At 40.8% G+C, this 27,115-nt stretch overlaps 2 protein-coding genes across 2 annotated transcripts; one reads left to right on the top strand and one right to left on the bottom strand.

Moving 5' to 3' along the window:
* Positions 1-759: 759 nt before the first annotated feature.
* Positions 760-26,822, bottom strand: LOC128721601 (serine/threonine-protein kinase ULK2). The gene is made up of 15 exons (XM_053815369.1): positions 26,729-26,822; positions 24,493-24,666; positions 5,217-5,304; positions 4,746-4,871; positions 4,602-4,675; positions 4,365-4,525; positions 4,108-4,250; positions 3,716-4,033; positions 2,644-2,788; positions 2,430-2,571; positions 1,884-2,363; positions 1,527-1,797; positions 1,322-1,458; positions 975-1,110; positions 760-913 (listed from the first exon to the last, which is right to left on the bottom strand). The coding sequence occupies exons 1-15, from the start codon at positions 26,816-26,818 to the stop codon at positions 837-839; spliced, it is 2,562 nt and encodes an 853-aa protein (XP_053671344.1). The 5' UTR covers positions 26,819-26,822; the 3' UTR covers positions 760-836.
* On the top strand, positions 15,503-22,338 carry LOC128721602 (slit homolog 2 protein). The gene is made up of 5 exons (XM_053815371.1): positions 15,503-15,573; positions 19,392-19,651; positions 19,733-20,256; positions 20,363-20,585; positions 20,657-22,338. Exons 1-5 carry the CDS (start codon positions 15,503-15,505, stop codon positions 21,169-21,171), a joined length of 1,593 nt encoding a protein of 530 aa, XP_053671346.1. The 3' UTR covers positions 21,172-22,338.
* Positions 26,823-27,115: the final 293 nt, after the last annotated feature.

Genomic DNA, 27,115 nt, shown 5'->3' on the forward strand with positions numbered 1-27,115 from the left:
TTTACGATAGCTGACTACGGTACTCAAATTTCCTATCATTATTCAGCTGCATCTGCTGTTGCATACGGACTGAATCGCGTTTGAACCTCGGTTTATCTTTACCACGCTCAGCGTAGGGAAGCGATCTGGACACGGAAATATATTACGTACTGGTGTTGATGTTCAAGCATGAATTTATACAGTGCTCTCCTTATTTACACAATCTGTCTGATTCGGGTGAGTATGCCATCGTTTAACTTTTTCTTCTTTCTTGCACGTCTCACTTGGCTTTTTACAAGACAAATTATATTCAGATAGAAGATCCAACTAACATAAGTGCATGCTCCCTATCTGTGCTCGTAGGCCGAGCTGCAACGAAAAATCCTTTTCATGTAGCATACTGGACGTGTGGATGCTTGATTTATTTACAACACACTTCTGTAGCTTTAACCAAACCATGGACAAATCTATTGCACAATTAAGCATGGTTTGATTGTATTAACATGATACGAACAAAAATTGTGACGTCTGTTCTTTTGTATTCTTGAACTATACTCATCGCTGTTGTTAACTGGTGTATATAAAGAAAACACATAACAATTCAAAATATTCAAACTAGACCAACACCAATAAAACTAAACGAGTGCCATCTATGCGTTGTTTCAATTGTTCGACTTTTGTCCTAAAAATGTATCAAGCAAACTTTGTCACGTTACGATCATCAATAAGCAACTGACCCGAAATTCAATTGAAAATTAGAATAACTTGGCATCCATTCATAAATATTAATGGATCAGCCTAATGAAAGCAGACTATCATTGTACGTAGTACGTAGTCGTTAGTGCACGAAAGGGCATTCAGGAGAGCTCGTCCGTGGTGTAGATGTAGCCTTGCCCTTTGAGGATGTACAATCGCTTTTCGACGGCTTCTTTATCTACAAATGTAAAACGTGGTGTTATTCACTTGGTTTGTAAAGTTGTTGCAATCTTCCTTACAGTTCGATAGCAGAATTTTGTCCTGAGGATGTTTGGATTTCTGGGCCAACCAGTGCAGCAAAATGTGGGCAGATTGATATCGAGGGAAGCAATCAGCCGGCTTGTTGAATAGCTCATCCACAGCAGCCATCTGACACTGTTGAAATTGAATAAGATAAAAGGAGATTATTTTTTAATTTCTTTAATTCGTTTTAATTAGTGAAAATTAAAACTGTTGAAATTTACTGTGTTAACTATTATATCTGAAGATTTAAAAGTCTTTCCATGCTTAAATAACTTTAGAGTATCCTTTGTTTGTTTCAAAGCATTCGTATTTCAAGTATTTTGTCAATTGTTTCCTAACTTACCATCTGTAGAGCAAATTCGAATATGATTTTATCGGCGGTAATATTGCTTGCATTAGCACGCTGCAGCAGTCCGGCACCGTTTAATTTCTTCGATTCAATCAACGTCGAACGATACTTTGCGTGCATCATAGTCAATACTGAAACAATGCACATTTCTTCAATTAGCTTCACAATTCACTTCCATAATGCTTAGTTATATACGAACCGTTTTTAACACTGTTGGAAGGTTTTAAATTGCCGGCTCTTATTTGGCCCGAGGCCAGGTTCATTCCCGCGGACAGCAGCTGGAGCGCTCGCACTAGCAAAACCAACCGTTCAGCTCGCTTGCAATGTTCCGGTTGATGAGGTGGTACCGGTTGTGCATCGGCCAACATCATGGAGGATAGTGGAGCACAGCGCGAATCGGCCACATCAAGGATGCAGTCCGTCAGCGCAACAACAAAGTTCAACTTCGCCAACGTTTCGTTATGATCTCTCTGTGGACGGAGGCATAAAAAAGAATCGAGCAAATAAATTTCCTTCCTATTCCAACACACTTATGCAAATGGCAAAGGATACCCACATCCAGTAGCGTTTCCGCATGCAGCTCCGGAGCATGGAAATTGATCGGATGATCATCGATGGTGTGATCATCCAGGAAGCTTTGCAGCCCTCCTGCGTTGCCTAATTCAGGTAGTGTGAATGCTCGTGCTGTTAGCGGGAGAGCATTATGGTGATGGTTGTTGTTTTCCAGCCCAGCCATCAGTGTGGTGGGGCTGCCCAATGCGGGCAGCTTGGAAAGTGCATTGTTCAGCACGGGTGAGCTGGTTCCCGACCGACGTAGCGGCGACTGATGAGAGCCGGGACTCACCGTCCAGCAGCTCGGTGGTGGTGGCGTTTCCGACAAGGATCCACCTGAGGTTGATCTTCGACGACCGCAAGAGGGTGGAGTCCCGATAGCGAACTGCACTGCCGGTGGTGAAATCGACCTGATATCACAGTTGCTACCTCGATGCTCCGATCGTTTCATATTAATCGGCTCCGATCGAGGTATTGAATTGTTCTAAGAAGAAAACAAACAGTAACTATCTTGCACGCTCTCAAAAAAAAATGCTGTTTTTTACCATACCTTTGGAGGTGTTTGCGCCTGAGGACGAGACACTTTTCTAGCAGCCGTAGGGACGGGTTTCGGTTCTGAGATCGGTAGTGTGCTGGGTCGAGGCGGGCTCGCCTGAGCTTGCGACATTGGTTGAGGCACTCGCGTTGGTTTGCTGCAAATGCACGAGGACACAATAATGATAAATTCCCTACAGTAAAACCCAGTTTGCGTACGATTTTGTTACCTTTTGTCATAGCTGCCGCCGTGGCTGGGATCGACCGGAATATTATTCGGTACTAAGACAAAATCATCCGATTCCTCGGGACTACTGTTTGACGTATTGTTTCCACTAATCGTTGCCACACTATCATCAATCTCAGCGATCGGCACTACAAAAACAATTGTTCAATAAAGACACAACAGTTGAGCTAATGGATCTGTACGATTGCTTTTGCTGCATATGATAAGTTATTGAAAAGAACAAAAGAGGTTATTTTATTATATGCCATAGCTCACTTCAACTTTATCAGAATATATTAACGCCAGGCGAATTGTGGGAAAGATATCACTCAAAAACCTGTTACACACAAAAACCGATTTGCCTGTTCGTAATGTCAACGGGATTGAAATAACTGAAAAGTAACAACTACCACCAGAAGCTGCACTAATAAATACTCGATCCCGCTGAACCAACAAGCTAAAATACAAATATTGATGACCAACCACTTCTGATCACGAACACCATTCAGAGTACATGAACTGCATCACAGCTGCAGCAGGCATTTGCAGATGACAAGTGCAGTAGTTATTTTTGAACCTGATGATATTCTAACCGTGCACGAAGAGCAGTAATGGCAAAAGGAAAAATAGAAAGTCGCAACGACACGCTTAACCGTGAATGCGAGTAATAATGTCATTTGGGTGACAACGGTTGGGAAGTACTAAAGCATCATCTACGTTCATTCACTAACGCCTCCCATGCTCCGAAAGACTATGGGAAAGCATTACTGTAGTGTAGTTAAATTGTACTTAGAAATAATTATTTTTCATTTATCACAAATAGTAGACTAGCTACTCTTCCCCACTGATTAATATCTTACAGGGGTTCTAAACAAAGGATGAAGATACTAAAAAAAGAAATGATCGATCTCTGAAAATATCAGTGAAACACGTAATATAGCAGCACTGGATTGAATTTAAAAAAAACATTATCGTTGATATTTCTTATCATATTACTTTTAAAAAAATAGGCAACAAAGGAAACACCAAGGAAAAAAAAAGAAAAATAAATTCTCTCACATTTACTGCATACTTACCGTTATTATTTTCGACCGTTTGCTTCTTAGCAAATTCGTGCAATTGTTTCTGGTGTTGTATTTGCTGCTGATGTTGTTGATGCTGCTGTTTCTGTTGTTGCTGTTGCAGCAGCTGCGCTTGGTGTTGCTGTTGCAAATACGTTGGATCAACGTGGGGCTTTGCCTGGGTCGGCTGTTGCTGATGCGGTTGCATCTGCTGATGATGCAATTTCTGTTGTTGCTGCTGCAGTGTAGTCGGTGCAATCTTCTGATGTGGGCTGTTGCTTTTGCCGATAGCCGTAAATGCAGTAGCATTGGGTCCTGGTAGTTGAGTCAGATCTGCACAGACGTGGTAAAAAAAATGTTAAATACTGCTCGGTGGCCTATGCAGAGGAATGTTTGTCTTTACTCACCATTTTGACCACCTTGCGGCGTTAGGGCTCGCTGCAGGAAGGCATGGTTGAAGAAGGTGTCAAAGTTCATACGTTCCTTTGCATTGCGTCGCAACAACCCCATGAGCAAGTCTATTAGCTCGTTGGAAGTACCAGGTGGAATCCTGAATGAACAAATGCCATGCAAACATACATTATAGTCATAAATATATTACCACAACCGCAAGCCCATGGGAATTCAAAGGCTATGCACTGGGTTTACCATACTTGACACATACTTTGGGATGAGATTGGCGTTCCTTTCATAAAACATTTTCAGCTCTTGAGGCGTGTGGGCCTGGAATGGTGCCTTTCCGGTCAGACACTGAAACACGATGGTGCCAAGGGACCAGAGGTCTGCTTTGGCATCGTACTGCAGTGACATAATCACTTCGGGAGCCTGATGGAGCAGTAAACAACAAAAATATTAGTTTAATACTTAGCAAAATGGGGTGGGTTCGGGAACTGCTGCATACCATATACATCGGCGAGCCGCATAAGGTTGCTGCCATATTTCCATCCTGTAGAAACCGGGCGAACCCAAAATCGGCTAAAAATGGATATAGTAGGAATAGAGTAGGAGGATTCGTTCACTCGCAACATGTGATACACCAGCTTACCTATTTTAAGCGTAATTTTCGATGGTGTCGGTGTACCCTTTCCGCAATTATGCGAGAGCAGTATGTTTTGCGGCTTCAAGTCCCGATGCACAACGTCAGCTTGGTATAGTGCCTTCATTGCATTCGCTGAAAACAAGCAATACAAACGAAAATGATAAATGGTTGATTTTCTCTAAGCCAAAGGAAAGGATTATAAAAGAATCTATGCTCTGTATATTGCATTTCCATTTTGAAATTCTAATCGAATATTTCTTTGCAATGGACTGAATGAATTTCAATTTTGGGATTTATTCGTTCCATGTCCTTTTTAAAACATATAAAACCATGAACGTGCTCCATCATAGTATGGGAATCATTCTATAGAGAGCAGCTACAATGGACAGGAATTTTTCGAAAAAAATCTAGTGAATTTCGCTTAGCAATAACATCAATTTGACCGTTAAAGCTGAGATTGCATCAAAAAGTACTTACCGAGTTGACCGAGGAACAGTCGAATGGTGTCTTCGCTAAGAGTTCCTTTTACCGCAAGATAATCCGCTAAATCTCCTCCATTGCAATACTGCAATGAAAAAAATAAAAAGATAAACAAAGTTAATCTATATGTTCTTTCCTTATTTATATGTCTATTATTTAGTTAGACAGACATAAACAAACTTAACATAATATTTAGTTTCCTTTCAATTGTTATATTAAAAGTCAGTTTAGTAGATTACCTTGGAACTATCATCTCACAATATATTCTACAATACTTTGATTCAAAAATGTGTTATCAAAAGATAGTTGCATCGATAATTAACAAAGGCGTTCTGTAAAACTATAATAAACCACATGCATTGAGGTAGAAGTTTGCATTCAATTTTCTCAAAAAAGAAATACTAGAACCACTTATATGAATGGCAACAAATTTGTCAGAATTTTCCCATTTATAGCTTTCCCCAGCTGTGCCGTTCGAAATCACATAAAAATGTATACCTGCTGCTTCCACTCGGTCCGTAATTGCGTAACACCATCGCTAATCAAAGGATAATCATTTCCTGCACCCCTCGGAGAAAGTGGCAAAAAATAAAGCTGTAAAAGATTTCGGCCAGCGCAGGGGGTCACAGAGTGACTGATGTAACGACCGGGAATTAAAAGGCTGTTGGCATTCTCACGTCCACAATGTAAGTAACTGCGGAATCGCACCATAGCTATTTGCGTTGATTTTCGGAACACAACGGATTTCCCACCTCTCCAGATCCTGCTGCTGAAAGGTGGCAACACACCGTGACCCCTACTGGTTTCGCTCGAATTTTGCAATACAATGGACCTGTGAAAGTGTGGCGGATTCGTCCTTTTCCAGCAGACATGATGGTTCCTGAAGTGCATCGGTTCAACTTCCGGTGGCAACCTACCGAACCGTACCGTAGGTTTGTGACAAAAAAGGACACAACAGACTGGGAGAATCAGGGAAATGGTATCCCTAAACCCGGATAACACGCTACCGAAAACCCCGGCGCTGAGCACCGTTCGGCTTCTGAAGAGTCTAATTAAACAAACATCTGTCAGGAATTCTGGCGGTAAGCACATACTTCCAGCAACTTCCAGCCACCAGCTTGCGTTTCGGTTGCAATTTTAGCCAGCCCGAGCTCTCGTGTCATTCGAACCACAGCCAACGGAGGGTTGTTGAGACCAACAGCTTGCAGAAGGTGGGATGTTGGCGTTGGCGGTTCCAGCGACACGTCGACCAGGCGTGGAGATGGTGCTGGCGTCTGAGACTATCGATTGAAAAATGTACGAATCAGACACGAGCGGGCTGGCAAAAATCATAACGTGCTTTAAATGATGCCCGCCTCTCTCTCTCTCGTGCAGGAAGTGTCATAGAATTGACAGAAGCAATTGGCCATTCGACGCGTCACACAGCGGAACACACAGACTACAGGATGAAAAGTTGAAGAACGATCACGGAGGAAACAATCGTGTACTGTGGCCGCGCGGTATCGGTCCCGATCCTGTAGGGCAGGGGGAATCGATGGTGCTAATGATAAATATTGAAAAAGATGGCCACCGTCACATATCGGCGGCAATTATGACTTTTTGCTCTTCATTGAGGCAGACATTCGCGTTAGGGTAGTGCCGGTGGTGTGGAAACCCGATGGTAGATATGACAAAATGGGCCCATATGGCTGCTCGGAGGGTTGGAGTCACATGAATCGGACCCCGCTTGAATTCATTTCCAACGAGTGGAACTTATTTATGGCTATCTGCCCTCTTTTTAAGCGAAAAATGAAATTGAATTGTATAATGCAAAGTCTTAACAGCGGATGGTGCTAGAGAATGGAGCTTCATTTGCCCAATTCAAAACTACTCACCCGATAATTTTATAGTAATTGATTGCATATGACAATCATTGCATTCCACATTTTACAATTAACTGCAATGTCATTATTGCAACAAGCACACGTAAAACATGCTGGATGCTCTATACTCTTAAAATTTCCCTCACGCGAACTAACTCGCATAAACGTTTGTTGAGTGTAAAATAATGGCTTTTAACCCCCAGAACGGGTGTTTTTCACTCTAGCGCGTTTAGCACAATCCCTCAAAAACCTTTTATGCGGGAGGTCAAACATCATCGCCAGCATACAATTGGTTTATTTATGAAAAAAACTCCCCCGGAATGAAGGCAGCTTTTGTTTTCCCGATGCCGGGGGAAAGGACTATGCGTTTCGGTGCCAGCTATAACATAAAGCAAGTTTGGGTATGGTTGCGAAAAACGCGTCCTCTAACGTTTATGGACGATTGAAGCGCAGGAGTAATGGAAAAGGAATGCACTCAAAAAGGTACAGCAGCGTACCCTAGCTGCGAGAAAAACGAACCTTGATGTCATAATTTTTGCACACCCTTTACTATTTCAGCGTACGACAATGGTCTGTGCAAGTTCACGGTCAGATTGGATTTCGAGGCATCACATTAAACCTAATTGAAACGATCCCATACTCATTAGCAAAAAACGACGTTCAACCATGTTGATGACGGTTGCATGTGTTTTTGATTTCGTTTTTCTATTCAAATTGCTGCAAATGGTGAATTTGTACACGAGTGGTTTTGTTCTTTCCTGTACTTTCAAAAACTTGAGTAATCTTCTAGCAAGGATATAATATCGAACTATATGAATAGTTTTGAAGAAAATGTTCAATTGCGATATGATGTTATAATAGTTAGACAGTACAAGTTGTGTTAGCTTAAAGTATTCGGGATAGTTATAAAATGAAATAAATTTAAAATTTGTATAATTTATATAAGTTGAGAACTTATTTTTAACCAGTTTTCTATGTCATCTTTGTATTCAAAGCTAAAAATCCATGCGTTGCTCCAAAATACAGCATTATAAATGATTTACAAGTTGCCCTATGAAAGGGCGGTGAGGATTTAAACGAAATTTGACAAAGACAGACAATAAAACCAGACCTAGCACCACAAGTTTGGTAAACTAAAAGGCAGACACATAAACCAAACCCTCACCTCTGCTAGAACTATTGTTTTCGAATCGAAACTAAGTTTCCAAAGGCGTCAAGGCCAAGAGAAAGAAGATGCGGAAATGGTGCGAGAATAACATGAAACGGAAGGAACAAAACCTCTCCATAAGATCCACCACCTACGATGGGCATCCGTCCGCTCTTAGCACAAATTTCGATCCCGCCAGAGTTTCCGGCTGGAAAAGAATTATGGATGCTCTGGATGCAAGAGCGATATTTCTTGTACAAATTGATTTCCCCGTACCGATCAGGGCAGAAAATATCGACGAGGGACAGAGTGAATACCGAATCTGATGCCGATATTTTATGCAATAGGGACACACCACCAGCTAGCAAATTCCCCCTTTTCACACTCTGCGTTCGTACTTGCTCTTGTGCAGTTGACATCGGAAGTAGATAAAAATAGAGCGTACTTCTATGCGCTATAGTTGAGTCTGTTCTCCTGCTGCCGACCGTTGAAGAACGGACGAAAACAATGGACATGTTATGGAGAGTGTAGCCGCACCGACTAAGTGTAGGGAGAATAAAAATGAACAAAATGCAGACAAGGATATTCTAGTACTTTGAATGGCGATGAAATGCAGCCGGATATCCGGAAAAACTAATAGTGAAAGTGTTTTTTTTTTGCTGAATTTACGCGCAAAATGCTAAGGATTGTTTTAGTCGCTAGAATAGCATATTTTTTGTTTGATAGCAATATGGTAGCTCTGTATTGTATTGCATTGTGTTTTGATTATCAATACTCTTTCGTTGCCAAACATACAAAAGAACTCTAGCTGTAGAATCCCGTTCGACAAGGACGCCTAGAGTTTTTTTCAACCCTTAGCTATATGTTCGACGTATGCTTGAGGTTACAAATAATTGAAACGACGAGAAATACACCGAGGGGTGTAGGGAGGTTTTTATTAAACTTCATTACAATTACAAATGAATAGCAATATTGTAATGAAGGGGTGTAAATGATGACACAATTCAGGAGATTATTGATAGATTTATTTTGCACCAGGGCTCTCGCTAAATGTAAGCATGTAAAGGGAATAAATTAACATAAATTATGTAACAAAATGGTAAATTAAATTATAGTTGATTTCTTCAATTAAACCAGTCTAATTTTGAGTTTAGTTTGTATTAAGAATTGAGTTGATGCAATAAAAAATACGACTATTTGTTATCTACTTTAAACAAATGTATTCGATCATATTTTGTAACGAAATATATTTATTAGGACTTTACAGTCGAGGACTTCAATACGATGACTAAGGAGTAAAACGTGTTCAATTATCAACGAACTACCGCATTTAAATTTAAATTTTCTCAACAAAATAATGTAAATTAATAACGAAAAAAAAAACCCAGATACATTACAGCGTCACCACGTGCTTGTTCCTTCGCTCCTCGTGATCTTTGTGATCTCCTCGTAATACTATCTGTGTCAAGGTTAATTTTTATGGTAATATCAATGAAAAGAAAATTAAAAAAATGCATAAAAAACATCGCATCGTGGATCTCAAAAATATTACAAATGGAAACAGCACAAAGCGAACATCTATAAGACAAGCTTAAACGATTCGAATGTTGTATATGCACTATTGCAATAAATGCATTCGTTGCACATGCACCTCAGAATCTAGAGCGAGAGGAGAAGATATCTTTGCTGCATGATCGTCCCAACCGATCCGATCTTCAAAGTGCGAGCTGTTCCGTTCCAAAACGTAGAGCAAAGCGTTCCGGACAGCTCTCACATAAAAAGGTAATAAACTCCTGGAAATTTAACAAGAAGCTGGCATTTATATATTTAAAACTAAGATTATTATTGCACCCCAATAGCACATAAACCTGTACGATTTTATAAGCTCAGCCAAAATCATATACAAAATGCTACGAGTTTCTGTATTTCCAGCATAATCTACCACCCATCACTATCGTTTTCACCGTTTGTGTAGTGATGCAAGGTTTCTGCGAGCACACGCGGCTACGATGCGAGCTGCAATAGGTTTGTGGTCGTGCGCGATCGCGTAGTAACGTAGAAACTGCCTACCTTAGCGTAGCACAGCCAAATCACATCATTTCCACGCATTGAACGGCGCAGACACGGACTGTGGTAAACGAAAAAGGGCTAGTTTTGGGAGATAACATAACGATTTGTGAGCATTAGGGCAATTAGGGCCTTTACTGATTGCTGTTGTGACGTCCGGGAGTGCATTATCGTCACACACAGCACACGGTGGGGGAGTTTTGGATGACGAGTTTTCTTGAAATAGCTATCCGTTTTATCGATCTTCGCTGTCTGTCAGTGCAGAATGCAGTTTTGCTTGCGTGCGGGAAATAGGTTTAGAAAACCTTCCTTGTTTTAAGGTTACCCAGAATGCGGTCAACTCGGTGTAGCAAAATGTGTGCACGAGAGGAAATCTTTCATGCGGCCCGGCGCAGTTAAAACAATGGCCAAAACGGGACGTGTTAAGATGGACGTGTGTGATGTGTGCGCCAGTACAGTGAAGACGATAAAGAGAGGGAGAGAGAGAGAGAGAGAGAGAGCCTACAGTGCGTGTTTCTTGCCACCATTATCAGCGTGTGTTCAAAGTTCAAGGGTATCGCGGAAAAGGTGCTCAAAACAGTAAAAGTTCATCTACTTTTGCTGATCGAAATCCTGCGAACATGTTTACGGAAGGAAGTTCACTTTCTCTCGTTCCCGCGCGGTTTGCAACGTGAAATTTAACACGACCAGTCATCTGATCTCTGGCGGAACCTACATCGCAATGGCGATAACGAATGAAGCATAGAGCAGCTAGGGGCAAGCGTAGTTCGTTGTAAAGATTGGAAAATGTGTGTATGTGTTGATTTTGATACGTTTAGGCCTAACACGAGCTTATCGCTTATCGTGCAAGTGTATATTGGGAATGATAAGACGGTTGGTTCAAATCGAAACACTTCATTTCCAAGGCAAGCCTTCGAAAGCTAGAAGGTCCCGCGAACAGCAGATACATAGCAATGCATCATCCAAGTGACCTTACACCTTCTACCTAGAGAGCCTGCTGTTGTATTGACCACGCGCTGATCGGACTAATCGCTCGCACACCCATTTACTACGAGCGCATCGCAGTGCCAACTTGGATGTTCCTTCATGTCGAGAGCATGCCAATATATTCACACCGACTTGCTAAAGGAAAATTATATGCTTGCCAGGGTGGAGTGCGAAAATCACACTGCTGCTCAATGTTCAATGTCTAGGAATAAATTTGCAAAATTTCTCACATCTCTAGGCGCCGTAGTGTGTGCGACGATCGGATCGTTTATTTCAAGTTGAGAGAATAATCAATGGTGGAACGAAAACCCCAAGGTTAAACTCTACCTTGATCGAGAAGGCAATCATGAAACAAGATGCACGAGAAAACTGATTATCGGCCAGAAATTTATTCAAACCAACCCCGAATGGTGATCGAAAGCTGTAGCTCCATTAGCCATTGCTGGGAAGTCTGGTAGTGTCAACACCTTTTAACACGCTCCAAAGCTATGCTGCCTAGTCATTTTTCCTGCCACCATACCGTCGGGAAGTGGCTAGGAAATTGTGATGATTATTTGATGGACAGAACACTCGGCGGGAATCGACCAGCCGGCATTTCGAACTAACACACCCCTACACCAAAGGGCCTACATAGCCTCAACCAGTCAGCCGAGTCGGTGTACAAAAAAGAAGTCGTGCTCCAAATAATACGATACATTCATTCCTCCATGGCCCCCCCCACAAAAACAAAAAAAAAGGTGCGTCAACTCGAACACGAAGCGAATACATGCACGTGTACAATTTTCAGGGAATTCAAATCAAAACCTGGAAAACGCGAATGACAAGCCATCAATCGCCCCTGAGCGCGAAACCTAAAACCAGGAGTGTGCAGCAGCACGCTTCTCTGCGTGTTTAAATGTTTTCCGTCCAAAGAAAGCAGATGCATATTCATGCCGAAATGGAGGAGTGTCCGGTGCTTTTCGACTTCCTGCCATCGACCGGCTTTGACCCGTCGCCACTGTATAACAGCGGCAGCAGCAGTACGCTAGTTTTCGATTTTTAATGCATCCATTTTTTTTATAGACCACTAAATGTTTCGAGTTCAACTGCGAACACTACATGCACACGAAACCGTGTGGGAATGCAAACGGTGTCAATATTCCGGTGCAACTCTAACCAGAGTTGCAATGTGATTCAGGCACGCGAGGTCAAATATCGTTGGTCCTATTCTGCCATTTTGCCGAAGAAACGCAAACGATTTCCTACCGCCAGATATGTGATCCGATCCGATATTGTGCAAACTCGACAAACTACCCTTGCCTGGCCATATATTCCATATATACTGTCGATTATTTTCCATTAAAAGAATGACGAGAAATATTCTAGGAAACAGACAGATTAATTTATGTATAAAAATGATACTTCTTCGTCCACGCGTTCTTTTCGTCTTACTACGGAAGGAAAGGGAAACGAATGAGACATCAGGCCCGCAATTCGCTTAAGAGAACAATTCAATTAGCGTCTTGCAGATGCGAATGCGTGCACACAGATAGTTGCATTCAGCCAATTCGGTGCAATAAACATATAGCACATAGTCTACCAGAACCATTTGGCCATCAATTAAGGCAGCTCCAATTTACGTTCGTCTGCAGGAAAGGCATCTCTTCAAACCACAGCCGATTGGTTGGTGGATGGCGTGCAAAGAATCGATACACGCAAACAGCAATTCTGCAGTGCGTACACGGACGAACTAATCAATCGAGAGCAATCGAATCTGATAGATCGGTTCAATTAAACGCACTAATGCACACTACTAGAGGAGCGCGACATTCTCACGATCGTGTCCCGTGTTTCAGCATATTATTGCAGATTTTTCATCCACGCTCGAATGCTAACAGATGTAGCTCATTAAAGTGCGTCGCAAACGCTACCAGACTAGAAGAAAACTATCAAAATGAGGAAGAGCACACCGAAATGAATAATTTGCATGCATCCTTGCGATTATTTCATGCTTTGCGTGCACGGAAAGTCGAAATTAGACGTCAGAGAGCCGGTGCAGCTTAAATAGCCCGAAACCGTCCGCCTCGGGTCTGGGGTGTGATGGTCGTTCTGGGAATAATTTAATTACCCATATACCGAAAAAAGCCACAGCACGGTGGTCGCGCGCAGTGCGGAAATGCCCGGAAAAGGCCATGTTCTGCTGGTGCTGGTTTGCGTTTTGTGCCACTCCTCAAGCGCGTTCAATCATCAGTGTCCCATGGAATGTGTGTCTGGAAAAGAAAATTGCTAAAAAAGCGCCACTCAGGAGAAGCTAGACGTTTGGTTATCACGATTGTTTAACGATTCGTTGCGCTAGAAAACGAAAAACCCTTTAGCGGGAGTGAGTGAGAAAAGAAAACTACTCATCGTCAAGAATGGAAATGAATAAAACAAAAAAGGGCTAACCGAAATAAATTGAAAGCCAAACCCAATAAACGACATGTTTGGTGTGAAGGGAAAAATAGCACCGGACCCTGAAGCTTTCTTGCTTTTCTGTGACACCCAAGGGCACCGGAATGAAGCCCTTATTCCGCAAGTGGAATAAATAAATTACCACAGCAAAATGACTACGAACAAAAAGGTCAATGGCGCGAGCGCTCTGGCTGGCACGAAATAATTCCATACTTCGTTTATACGACACACCACACTCGCCATAAGGTGAGAATCCTAGAATGTTTGCGCAACAACAACAACAACAAAAAAACGCGTCCCTTTTACTCACTCTGATGTTATTTGTCATTTGTCGGGGACATTTGAAAACCATATTTTATTTCGCCAAACTACTTACTAGCCTTAATACCTTCTTCGCCTTAATACCAGCTCCAATATGGGATTGCTAGTAATCTAGTAGTATCGATTAATTGACTAAATTTACGGTTTCACGGTAGAGGAAAAAAGAAATTGCGAAGGATTTCGCTTTTTTTTTTTCAATATCCCCTTAATTAATTAGAAACAGTAGCAAATGCACGAAGAAAAACAAGCAACAATACAAGCAATCACTCACATTTCAATCCCGTCATTCACGTGCTACAGTTTTTTGGATGGGTCCCATCATAAAAGGGTGTAGCAAAATAATGAATCGGCAGCTGTTTCTAGCTTAGCAATGTGCAGAATTTTCCAACTAGGTTTTCCCCATCAACAGAACCTGTGTGTCAGCGCGTGCGGTTCTGCTTATCGTTATTCTCGTATGCTAAAAAAAAAGGACTGCCCTGTGTGCGCGTGTGTGTGTGTGCCAAGGTGGAAAATTCCTTTTTCCAAAAGAGCCAACCGAACACACACGTACCTGGCTTTCTTCGGCGTTCGCAAAAGCCGGCTGTGCGTGATGTTGCGGACACTAGACACGAATAAACGACACAAACTCACACATCCAAAGCAAACCACCCTATTTTCACCCTTATTTTCCACCCGGCGCGCTGCTCGCCAAAGAAAGGAAGGTTGGAAAATACTATTTACCACAACCGCACGCGATAGAAGGCACCCGTAAACCTTCGCTACAACGACCAACGCTTGCCTACAACGGCCACACCACGATGTGAAGCCAGCCTTCGGGGCTATTTACCCGGGAGCATCGGAGCACTTTATCGACAACCGTCACTAGCGTTGTGACCGTGCACGAGGCAACAGCTCGTTCGTCGTTGTTTCTGCGACCGTAGACACCTTTAGTGGGTTCGTTCTGGTCTCCTGGCCGTGGTTCGGGAAGAAAAGCGGAAAGGCATAAAGTGTAACACCCCGATCGCATCGAAAAGTGGTTCACAATCATTGGAAAAATAGGCAGCGGAGTGCGCGAGGGATTAGTGTGTATTATATCTTCGATTATTTCACTTGCATTCCAGAAAGCGCGTGTCGTCCACCTACAAATGTGCACATGATCGGATGGAGCACTCAAAAACAAAAACGAACAGGACTAGCCAAGTGTTTTATTCGTCGCAAGTGTGTTAGCAAGTGTTTTTGGTAGTCGCTTGTACAAACAATCGGAGTGTTGAGTGTTGTTTGTTTTTTTTTTACGTACATTTACGCTGCACGCGAAAAAGGAGGGATAAATTGTCAAGTTGGCTTTCGAGGATACGTCACAGGGCAGCTTGTGCACGAATTACAAGCATTGTAAAATCTTAACAGCTTACCCAAGTGAAACGCTGCTGTAAAGCACCAAACCGTGGAAAGAAATACCACCGGAAAGGACTAACGCTAACGCACAAGCAATAATGAGGCGAAAATGGATCTGGAAGCATTCGGTCCTGCTAGTACTGCTGGTGGGTCTGCTGCTCTGCACGAGGTAAGCATCTAACGCCGGTGGGCAATTCTCCACAAAACGCGGCGTAGTGTTGTGGTATCACATTCGCGAACGAGGGCAGGAAATCAGGACGTAATCAACGCCAATCACCGGCTTGCAGCCGCAAAAACGCAGCAATAATGTCGACACACGGGCGTAATCATTATGATTCCATTCTCTCTTGTACGCTTCCACAACACAAACACGTTCCACGTTCGTTCGTCAGCATGCCAAAACGTGGGGTAACGGGGGCACCCACAGTGGGGTAAACGAAAAGGGGAAGAACGCCTCTGAAGCCTCTCTCGACACCCGGCGCTAGGGGAAAAATCAATCACAGGCGATATCAAGTGCATGAACTTTAATCTTGTTTTGAAGAGGCGATATTTGTGCTCGGAACGGGTGGTTCCCATCAAGCTGCGCAAGGAAAATACGTCACGAACGCATGATAATTCCCAGACGCACCACTGTGTGGTGGCTTGGGAACTAGCCGACAAACTCCTCCGAAAAGGTTCAAGGAACCAAGACACAACGCACAAAGCCAGACTCGGTACGGAAATTCTTGACGCGCTTTCAAGAATTGATAAGACCGAGAAGCTTCCTGCGGTCGTTGCTCAAGTGGATTCGGCTCGAAACAATAATCTTAATCACCGCGAAAGCGTTTCAAACGAAATTATGTATAACCAGCACAGATGCTAGACTGTGGTTATTCAAGTGCTCTGATTAATACACAGCTGAGTTGAGAGCATCTTTATGAACTGAAAATGATATAATTAGGAAAAACTACTGGGATATTTGCTCTTCACAAAACACTTTTTTGTTTTTGATTTTAAAAATGTTTTTGATTTTAAAAAAACGATCGGCACATATGAAGCCGGGTTCACGTTTAACCTGTGTCCCGCGCATGATGCAATTAAACCAGATCCAGAGTAAACAGGGAATAAACCAGACACATTAAATTAAAACCTTAACAAGACACGTGCCTTGGACACGCGTGTGCATGTATCCAGTTGAAAGGTGAAATAAGAGAAGAAAAAAAAGTACAACTCATATTAGTGCACAAGGAATGGATAAAGTTCAAAGGTCGAAACATCTCGCATATGTGTACTTCATTTTGAGACAGGTTTATTTGGGTACATTTCTTCAGTCGCTTTCATGCAACTAGGGATCTGTATTTAACGAAAACGCCAGCACGAGTTATGTAAGCATACACTCCCCTAAACGGCAACCCAATTTTTCAATGCATTTAATGAAACACAGTTGGGCGTTAACGACTCCCAGTAATCGAGTAACTCCTGTCGGTAATTAGTCAGATGAATTTCAGTTTCGTTTTTTTTAAACGTTACGCAAAATGCTAACTAACTAACCATAACCCCGGTGAACCCGGTGAAACTAGCCCTATTTTCTTGCCAAATTCTTTTCCTTATTCAGTACTTCATGCATCGGAATGGATTAACTTTACCAAGACGTCTTGTATAGTTTATTGCACTTGCATCGTGTAACCTGCTTTTTCCTTTAAAGTTACACCAGTGCCACAGATAGATAGGAAACCCACCGGAGAGACACCGCGAAACCATGCTGAGCAACTTTCATTGCGCTTGCCTGCAAGCACAGATGCTGCTGAGAGCCGGTTTTGCAGCATTTTTTTCGCTTAATTTTATTTTATGTTATTCCCTTTAAATGCGTAATCCTCGACGGCAAATGCCCACGCCGCGGCCAGCCGGGATAGGTGTTTCACTCAGCTGGGGTAGTTTATTTTTCACCACAAGACGAAAACTCTAACCACTAGGCACTGCTGGGTATGAAAAGAAAACCTCAGCATGCACACACCCCGACTGTGTGGGTAATAGATATTTCCAGCATTTGATTGGAGGTCATTGGGTAAGCTAGAGGAAGGGGGGAGGGGGCACTGGGCAAGTTAAACAAAAAACCGGTCCGAAACCTATGATGTTTTACATCATTATCCAACCACGTGACAACAAGACGTACCGTGCTGCTGCCATTAGCCGGCCGGGCTTCAACCCAAATCCCACACCTTCCCATCCCGAATCCCACACACACGCCTCCAGGCTTCATTCCAACAAGAATCGAATTGTGGTGGAAAGGTTTTTGCCTTTCGCGAGGTGTAGAGCTTTTCCCTTTTAGTCGAGAGGATACAAGTTTGACATATTTAATACACACCTGCAGGGTAGGTTGGCAAACATTGAGCATACATTTTGCTTGCTAGAAACCTAACAATCAATAGTGTTTCCTATCGGTTCCTAATTCCATCCAACGTACGTTACGAGCCTAGTTGTTGAGAAATTATGCTTAAATCATCGTCGTCAACCGTACACGTACAACTCTTAATGTGAAAACCGTCAGGTGTGTCGCGAGTTAACGGCGGCCACCGGGTTGTGCTGCTGACGTAGTTTTGCTCCATCCAAACAGCTAACATTTAACTTCTTCATAGATTGTAATGGGAAGGATTTGTTCAAATATTGGTTTGTGTAAGAAAAACGAAAGACAACACCATTTTGCAATGGCACACTTCGGGTACAAAGTCTTGCCGATTAGATAGCTATGAGATTGAATCATCAAGCTTTCGACAGGAAGTGATTGAACAGCCGTATTGATTTAGACGGCACTGCTTAGTCATCACAGAGGTACAAAGGTTCACGCGGTTTCTTTGACACTATGTGCAAGAGAAAAGCCAACCGCAAATGAATGCATACGGAATCACTTCTGGTGGCACCCTTGACCTCGATTGTGAATGCGACCAGGAAGTAATTTTTGTAATAAACAAACTCAAACCTTCGGACTTGGTTGTGTGGCAGGGTTCGGATGGTTCGCAGTATCAGTAGCATGCCAGCAGTCAGGGGATCGCACTGGATGAAAACGACGGGGTGGTAACATAGAAGCGAGCACCGTCTCATTTAATTCAATTATTCTAATGCGTCTTCCTTGCTACGTATCACATCGACATACGACGGCTGCCGAACGCAAAGGAGACCACATAGTTCTCGGTCGACAGAAACAGCAAACAATCGTGTCACAAACGCAAGGCTAGACCTACGACCTCGTCAGACAACGACCGTTGTTCGAATCCCCGGCTTGGTAAAAAAGATGGCAATAGCACGCTACGCTGGCGGATTATTTCTAGTATCATTTCGTTTGAAACTTGATCGCGAAAAGCAACCGTGGGAGCTGCCATGAAATCACGTTTTAATTGAATTAGTATGCTTGGAAATATCTGATTGCAAACAATGATTCCGAATAACGACATTTTGACTATTTTGAACTGTCCAACAGACCCATGCGTGTGTGTGAATTGTAACAAATGTAGGTCTTCCTGTGACGGCTATCCTTTGTGAGCACCTCAACAGCTGTTTGTGACGCATTTATTATACTTCATCGTTTCTGTAGGTGTAACCATGACCGAAACCACATACTGTAGTTTCTGCCTCATGTTTGCAATTCCATTTATCACCATCCTGACGTCATCGAAAGACTGAGGTACAACATCGCGATCTTGATAAACGGTCCAGCAGGCACGCTATATCAAAAGTATTCTCTGAATGTTATCTTAGGAAACAAAGTCCATTTCGTTCGTCGAAATATTAGATAACACCAGAATACAGAGGAGCGCGAACACATGGCGATTTCTGGAACGGAAGCTTTAATGCCTGATCTCAGAAATTAAGTAAAAAATAGTTGATGGCTTAAAAAATGAATGTATGAAATTTTATACCAGTTAGCGACACCCATGTTTATCTTTTTAAACCACCATTTAAAGCAATAGTCACAATAGTGATGAACTATTTTATCTGCACGTATTCTTCCAGCCTGGTGCATGCAAAAAATGAAGACAATATCCCTGAAGAAGTGGATGATGCATACGCCGACGAGTACGACGATGAGGCTTACGATGAGGAAGACGATACTGGTGGCTTACGGTCCATCGAGCTAGACGACCGTAAACCAGGCAAAGGTGCTGACAGTGATAAATCGAGCGCATCATCCTATACGACAACGGCGTCGGGGACACTCAAATCAACGTCCACTACAACCAACATCCCTGTTATTATTTTTAGTGATGTGGATGGTACGTAACTATAGCGTGTGATGGCAAGAAAATAGATTTTTCCATCTAATAATTTGTTTTTTTTTTCTTACACTTTGTCAGATCACTCCATAGAACAGGAAGATTATGCGTGTCCAAAAGAATGCAGCTGTTCCGAGGGGACGAAATTCGTAAACTGTTCCCACCGTTTGCTAACGGAGATTCCGTACAATTTGCCCAGCAATGTGCTTCGGCTGGATTTAAGTCACAACAACCTGAAGCGTCTGAACGTGGAAGCGTTTCAAAACTGCACTGCTCTTCAAGAGCTGCTGCTCGCCAATAATGTGATCGAACAGTTTGACAAAGAGCTGCTAATAAGGCTCGATAAGCTAACGTTTCTCGATCTGTCCTCCAACCAGCTATCCCATTTGGATAGTGATAGTTTTAGTGAGGCAAGCAAATCCCTCCGCCGGTTATATCTAAACAACAATCCACTCGCATTGCCAGATGACGGTACTTTTCTAGGACTACCGGAACTGGAGGAACTATACCTCATCGACTGCAATCTGACCGAGTTGCCTGCTCAAGCGTTCAGTGAACTAGGTGGTCTCACTCTGCTCGATCTCTTCGGCAATCAGTTCGATGAGGTATGTTAATTATGCGTTTCTAAAAATATTATGCTATTGAAGTATTTAGGCTGTTGACCAAAGGATCACATAAGGAAAGAAGTAATTTTTTCTGCATTTTTTATAGGATATGAATGTGGACGTGTTCGAACCATTGAACAATCTGATTCATTTGCGAATGCCATCAATGTCAGAAAATACAGTACGCGAATTGTGCGACAGGGTTCAAAGGATTGATGTAATTGATATAACGAAGCACAACATAAGTTGTTTCTATTTGGCGTCAGACACTTCATTCGAAGACAGCATCATTGTTGATTTGCCGAAAATTCCGGAGCCCGTGACAAAAGGTAACAGTTTCCTTCCTTAAATAAGGTGCGAAGGTTTAACTAATTATTCTCGAAACACTGTTTGTTTTTAGAACCAACCACAACCCAAGCACCTCGAAAATTATTAAAGAATATCAATGGGATCAATCAGGACTACAAATCGTCCACGTCAAAGCTGCAAGTGGGCGATCTAGCATTTCAGGTTACAACACCGCAATCTACGCAACAGAATGTTGACCGCAAATCAAATGCAAGCATGTCCTCTTCATCGGCTGTGAAACCTTCCTTCCAATCTGGTTCGCCATCATCCGCCTCCATTACGCATACTGGCGCTGCGTCGGAAGTGAACGGTGACAGCGAGGTGATCAAGACGTCTTCGACAACTTCTAACCACAGCGATGGTGAACAATCTATGCTATCGTCGATAACACCAGAAACTATGAAGCAACTCCTAATGGCAATCATAGGGGTTACCGTGCTAGGGCTGATCATCGGATTGATCTGTCGACGTACCGGTATTAAGAACAAATTATGTGGAACGAAACGACGCCCAGCACCGACTGATCAGGTGCGACCGGCCGAAGAGGTCCCTCTCAACAAGGTCTAGAAGATCTTGGCTGCCTCCGGAAGGCAAACAGGGATGCAAGAGAAAAACATAAATCGTGATCACAACTGCGCCATGAGATCAACGCGTTAAGAAATCAACGCAAATAGGATTCTCCTGCAATAGTTTGATCGTGCATGTGATATTACTTACAAAGTATTAGGTAACATCGTCTTCGGTTAACTGTCAGCACTCTGGTGGTGGACAAGGCGCGCATTATAATCAGTGCTAGGTTGAACTTAGATACTTCTGAAAGGCTTCAATTGAGTGCTTTATTGTCTCGACACCATTTTGTAAATATTCAAATTGTTCAATTCAAATAATACTAACCAAAGTTGAAGACATACCTATCGACGAATTAAATGCATGGTTCAACATCTATAGGCTTCCATGAATTAAACCGCATAGGCTATCACTATCGCATAGGCTATCACGAGTGAGCACACCATGTTTCTATCATATCTTTATATCATCACCCTTTTTGGTACATATATCAGCTTAAGAAAGTGATATTTCTAAGGGATCGACGAAAGACACAGGAAAAATAAAGGACATTATTTCCTAACATTGAACTTGTAGAAGAACTAATAGACCGTTTAAGTAAAGAAGTAAACCATTGTCACTTTTCGGTGAAGAAACAGCACGCAATTGTAAGCAGAAGTAGTCATTAGAGATACGCTTAGTAGCATTAGCATGCCAAAAACGTTGACACATTTATCGATGGAAAAGTAAGGCCGATTAATAGACTTATTTGAGGCTAGTTCGATGTTTAGAGTGCCGTTCGTTTGATGCATTTTGTTTAGACAACAAGCTAGTATAACAAATCAATGAATTTGCATTCATCCTTGTGTTCCAAAAACTTATCTTTTCCAAGAAAAGTTTATTTTGTTCGTAAAATCGCTAAAATTAGTCAATAAAATGTGTATTATGATTAGATTATATCGTGAAGAATTCAAACAATTTCGCACGTAAGCTTTTCATTGAAACCAGCAGTTTGTACTACGGTTAATGTGCTGTTCAGTTCTTTTGATATGTTGGTGACTGTAATAGTGTACTTGTTTAAGCAATAATACCCCTATCGAAATGTATAATATCCCTATCAAACACGGAATAAATACATATAGGGATAATATCAGAAAACATACAATCTGACATCAAAATAAAGATATCCTCCAAAGAAGTTTTCCTTGGGTTAGATTTATTAATTGGCTTAATTAGTTCTTAATTATTTATCATTTTAATGTCGATTCGGAGCGACAGATTAAATACGTTTGAAGGAAATTTTTTCATATAGATAAGGATATTGATAATAGAGCAAATAACTAATACTACATTGAAAATATTTCCTTTTTTTAAATGCTAATTATTGAAAAATTTGAGAAAAATGTGAATTTTATGTTGTATGCCATATTTTTTTTCCAATTGTATATTCGTGATCCTGTTGACAAAATAAATATTAACCACAGCAAAGATACTCATGCAATCATCTAAGAATGATATATGCATATGAGAATCAAGATTTGAGCCGTACTATTTTTGAAGATATGCTTGTATGCGCTTATGTCTATATGATCGAATGTTCATACGATCGTATCCCTGTGAATTTTTACATCCACTGGTAACAATATATGGTACGAAACATTTTATAGCTTAAGAAAACCTTTCTACTAATACTATCTATTACAACGGAAAATGGTACTGAAGCTATATAAAATATCAGTGCGCCAATTCTCACAGGCGCCTACTCTAAGCCATAGATACTGCCCAAAGCTGTAGAATACCTCTTAGCTACATTGAAAAGAAAGATGCTTAAAAGGATTTCAGAACGTGTATGTGTGGAAAGAATAAAGGAATTAACACAGGACGATTCAACTTGTAAAGCCCTTTTAGATAGATGACATTGACTAAGGGGCTTGCTACATACAAGTTAAGATGAAGCGAAAGTATAGAAGTGTCCACTAAAAACGAGCGGATTTGATCTATGCTGAAGCAAGACAAGACCGCAATAAGTGGTTATGGCATATAGTAAGTAAGAAAGTTCTGTATGCCATGAGCCTTGCTGAAATCCATTTTGACATTTTTTTTTTTTCAAAATATACTCTAATACAGAAAACATTATATTATTGGAAACATTATTTTAAAAAAAGCATATAATAGCAAACAATATTATGCAATAAACAATGAATTAAAAAAATGGAAAATCATCCTGATTTCAAAAAATCTTTATTGCAAAAACAGGAAATCCTAAAACGTGATAAGCTACTCAATACATCTTCTGTCAAATCAAAATGAGTAGTTTCAAGGCCAAAAATGTCTCCTGTAACCGGCTAGACGTCCAATCTAGTATTCATATATCTTCAGAAAGGTTACGTTTACCATGATAAAGAAACAGGACATAAGAGACACGGTTTTTATATTGAGTTTCGAGTGGCACCCTGTTACGTAGAACATTAAGCTCTACAGACTTTTATTAACGAACATTTCACAATGCGAAAAACAATTGAGGGGTGGAATTTCAAATAAAAGCAATGAACATAAAGAATGTTGAAAAGATGATTTCAAAACAAATCAAATAAATGCTTATTAAAATACTTATACAGCAAAATTTACCCTCATAAAACAGCTTTCAACTATGCTACTTCAGTAAGACACTCCTTTTAAAATACTATTCATTAAAAATAATCATATAATTAAAATTATGACTCGAGAATTGTAACTTAAGATATTACAATAAATTCCAATTTAATAACTTATTACTTCATAATAATTTTTTAGGAATTGAAAGAAAACAAATAATAAAAGAAAAAAAATTCAATGAAGTTACCAGAAAAGAAAAAAATCAATATAATTGGAAAATGGAAATCCTTAAGTACGATGGTTTGAATTCGAATATATATCATGATCGTCATTAAGAAATGCATGATTTTTATATATATCAGAGAATAGTTTAAAATTATTTTACAATAAAGAATAAAAAGGGCAAACAAACAAAAATTTAATTTAATCATTGGAACTGTATTTAACATGAATTTTTAAAAAAATATTCAAGTCATATATATGTCATATATAAAAAATATTCATGTCATATGTGTTTGGTACAATATTTTTTGTTCTACAATCATATAAGCTATATAACTTATAACAAATTTGAAAACAAAAAACTTTCAACCAATCATACGATTCAAATGTATACTTATGCGATAAAACAAATGATTTTGCAGTTATTCCCATATATATTCTTTGGCTGAAAGATAATGTAATACATATATGGTAACAAATAAATAAAAATTTAAAACTAAAGAGCAAAATTGTCGCATTACTCACCTCCATGACCAGGAACACGTTCTGATCCTTTTCGGTGCAGGTTAGTAGTTTAACCACATTCTTGTGCTTTAGGGCACTTAGTTCCTTCAAGATTTTTATCTCCTTTCCGAGCAGACTCTGCGATTTGGCCAGGCTTTTCTTCGTGATGCTTTTAATTGCCACCGGAATATGTGCCTTTGGAAATGAGAAACGCCATATTAGTCTTGGATAAGAATGTTTACCTGTTTACCTAGGAGCAAAATCCACGGGTGCAAACAAAGCGGGTAAGCTTCCTCCTAAAGAAAATATGAACTGACTCATCCTGCAAGGACTCACGATTGCACCGGTACTATCTACGAACGTATGCCAAGAGCGAGGGGAGAACAAATTTATGTAAAGCAAGAAACCACGTCATGAACCAGAAGGACGATTATAAGACCATCATCAAAGGTGTTAAATCACCGATGAAAATCATCAGTGCAACGAGGACTTCTTCATAGCCGGCAGTGCTTTTTTGTATATTATGTTAAAATACATTTTTGATTTTAAACCTTCTGATAGTGAAACACATATCTGAACTGCATAAAATGAAGCAAAAGTACTACTAAACCAAGGCGGTTGTAATTTTTAAATGCGGAACAATAATCTTAGTCAAAGATCACTTCAAAAAGCTGTAGAAAAATAGACAGACATTGGGAGGAAGATTAAATCTCTTTTACGTTCGTGAGTGGAATTATACAATATTGTTGATGCGTATTTGTCCTCGTTTCAAAAGCTTTACTAAGCATCGGTGAGATTGTGTAAATACGTGATCAGACAGGACTTTACAGTCATAAAAGTATACACCTACATTTCATTATCAGATAGATCAACGTGGTGGATGATAAGCAAATCAGCCTAACGCTCATTCAATCTTTTCAGGAATTTGTTTGTAACGTGAAGCAGCATTTCAGTTACAAAAATAAAGACGTTTACTATGTTGCGTTAATTACAACGTGTCGTGCAAATATAGAAAATGAATGAACAAATTCTGGACGATACATCCCAAGACTGTAAAAACTATTAAAATTAATGTATTATTCTTTTCTCATGTACTATATTTTCTGAATCTACATGCATATATTGCAAGAAATCTATTACCAGATGTATATCATGTACACCTGATATGGATTATTTTTTTCTATTTTTGATAAAACGGAAAAATAACGTCTGGAAGTTCAAATACCAGATCGTTCTACAATAAAATAAAACTTTAATACTTAACTTACTTTAACTTTTAAAATAAAACTATTTCAACAAATCATTTTGATGTTATGTAACCTAGTTTTGCAAGAGCGAATCTCTACATTCTTCGACGTAGTCATGGCATAGTACAACGTAAAATGTTTGTCTTGGTTTTAAAGAAAAATATTCTTAAATATAAAAAAACGAACATACATATTTTAAAAATAATGTATCTTATACAAGGTATGTTTCTCAAAAGATTGTATTTTTGAGACTGTCTGTCGCGTTGCTTGGAATACGTTTGGCATGTGGCATAAACTGCAATTCAATTTTAGTAACAATAGGCAGCGTGGCATAAACATTAGTAACATAATGTAAGAATAATCTTTTTTAACGGAGTGCAAAGTCGAATTAGCAAAATTTAAACATCTACAAGCCCACACAAAAATTCAAAATTGTTTTCAAACCCTGACCATTGGTAATACTTTTGAATTGCCTTTAACGGATAGTAAGTTAGTAGATCGTAAAAAATACTTATTCACAACGATGGAAACAAAAAAAAAGGCTCACGACAATGGAACCATCTGAAAGTGGAACTACCGGCCCCAAGGTCAGCACATCCTCCCACCGTTTCACACCGTGCCAACGTGCGAAGGAAGCGCTCAATCCATCTGCTTATCATTCAAAACGTAAAGGGAACCGTTGCCTCGTGTGCATTAGTTACGCCAAAACACTGATCAATAGTATCAACACAAAAGCTTCTTATTCTTGCACTTCATTGCGTCTCATTCATAGGGTCCTTTCGAATGTTTCGCGATTCTCGCGCTACGGTAGTGCACGGCAGGATAAAAGAAATGGAGTAGAGTGTGGATTTTCCTTGACTAACTACGCAATTTCCATCGAACTTCCTTGCTAACACACACGAGAGTACAACACCGCCGAGAGAGCGTGTGCGTGCAAAAGAGAGCAAAGTTTACTAAAAATGAATGAAAGCGAACTTAGTAGGCTTTTTCGTTGCACGTCGCTAGCTTACCTCCCGGTGGCGGCCCTTGAAAACGACCGCAAACGCGCCATGACCGATGATTTCTTTACTGTTGTACTCGTAATCTCCTACAATTTCCATGTTTGTTGGTTGTTTAGCAATTACGCTACAAACCAACGTTTTCGGACCACCTCGTCGCCGTCGCTGCCGTCGTTCTGTTTAGCCAGCACTCCCGCAATTTCCCACGGCAAAGATAAAACAAGAGCGAAGAAGCGCGGCAGAGCCTTTCTTCGTGGGCTTTTCACAATGCTATTTCACAATACGCACTTTTACTCTTATCGTTCCACCGGGAACCACAAAAACGGATAATCCTCACTTGATTGCAAAACGCTTTTCTTCTTTCGTTTGACCCTCTCTCGCTTCCGCACGCAGGATGTG

This window comes from Anopheles nili, chromosome 2, assembly GCF_943737925.1.
Source record: "Anopheles nili chromosome 2, idAnoNiliSN_F5_01, whole genome shotgun sequence".
Taxonomy (NCBI): domain Eukaryota; kingdom Metazoa; phylum Arthropoda; class Insecta; order Diptera; family Culicidae; genus Anopheles; species Anopheles nili.

What these genes read in the sequence shown, in the direction of transcription:
- LOC128721601 (XM_053815369.1), bottom strand. Translation starts at nt 26,818, where the DNA reads ATGGAAATTGTAGGAGATTACGAGTACAACAGTAAAGAAATCATCGGT. An exon ending in GCCGCAAGGTGGTCAAAATG is followed by an intron (nt 4,034 to 4,107) that starts GTGAGTAAAGAC and finishes ACGTCTGTGCAG; the next exon opens with ATCTGACTCAACTACCAGGA. An exon ending in TCGAATTTGCTCTACAGATG is followed by an intron (nt 1,111 to 1,321) that starts GTAAGTTAGGAA and finishes CAATTTCAACAG; the next exon opens with TGTCAGATGGCTGCTGTGGA.
- LOC128721602 (XM_053815371.1), top strand. Translation starts at nt 15,503, where the DNA reads ATGAGGCGAAAATGGATCTGGAAGCATTCGGTCCTGCTAGTACTGCTG. An exon ending in TATTTTTAGTGATGTGGATG is followed by an intron (nt 19,652 to 19,732) that starts GTACGTAACTAT and finishes ACACTTTGTCAG; the next exon opens with ATCACTCCATAGAACAGGAA. An exon ending in TCGGCAATCAGTTCGATGAG is followed by an intron (nt 20,257 to 20,362) that starts GTATGTTAATTA and finishes CATTTTTTATAG; the next exon opens with GATATGAATGTGGACGTGTT.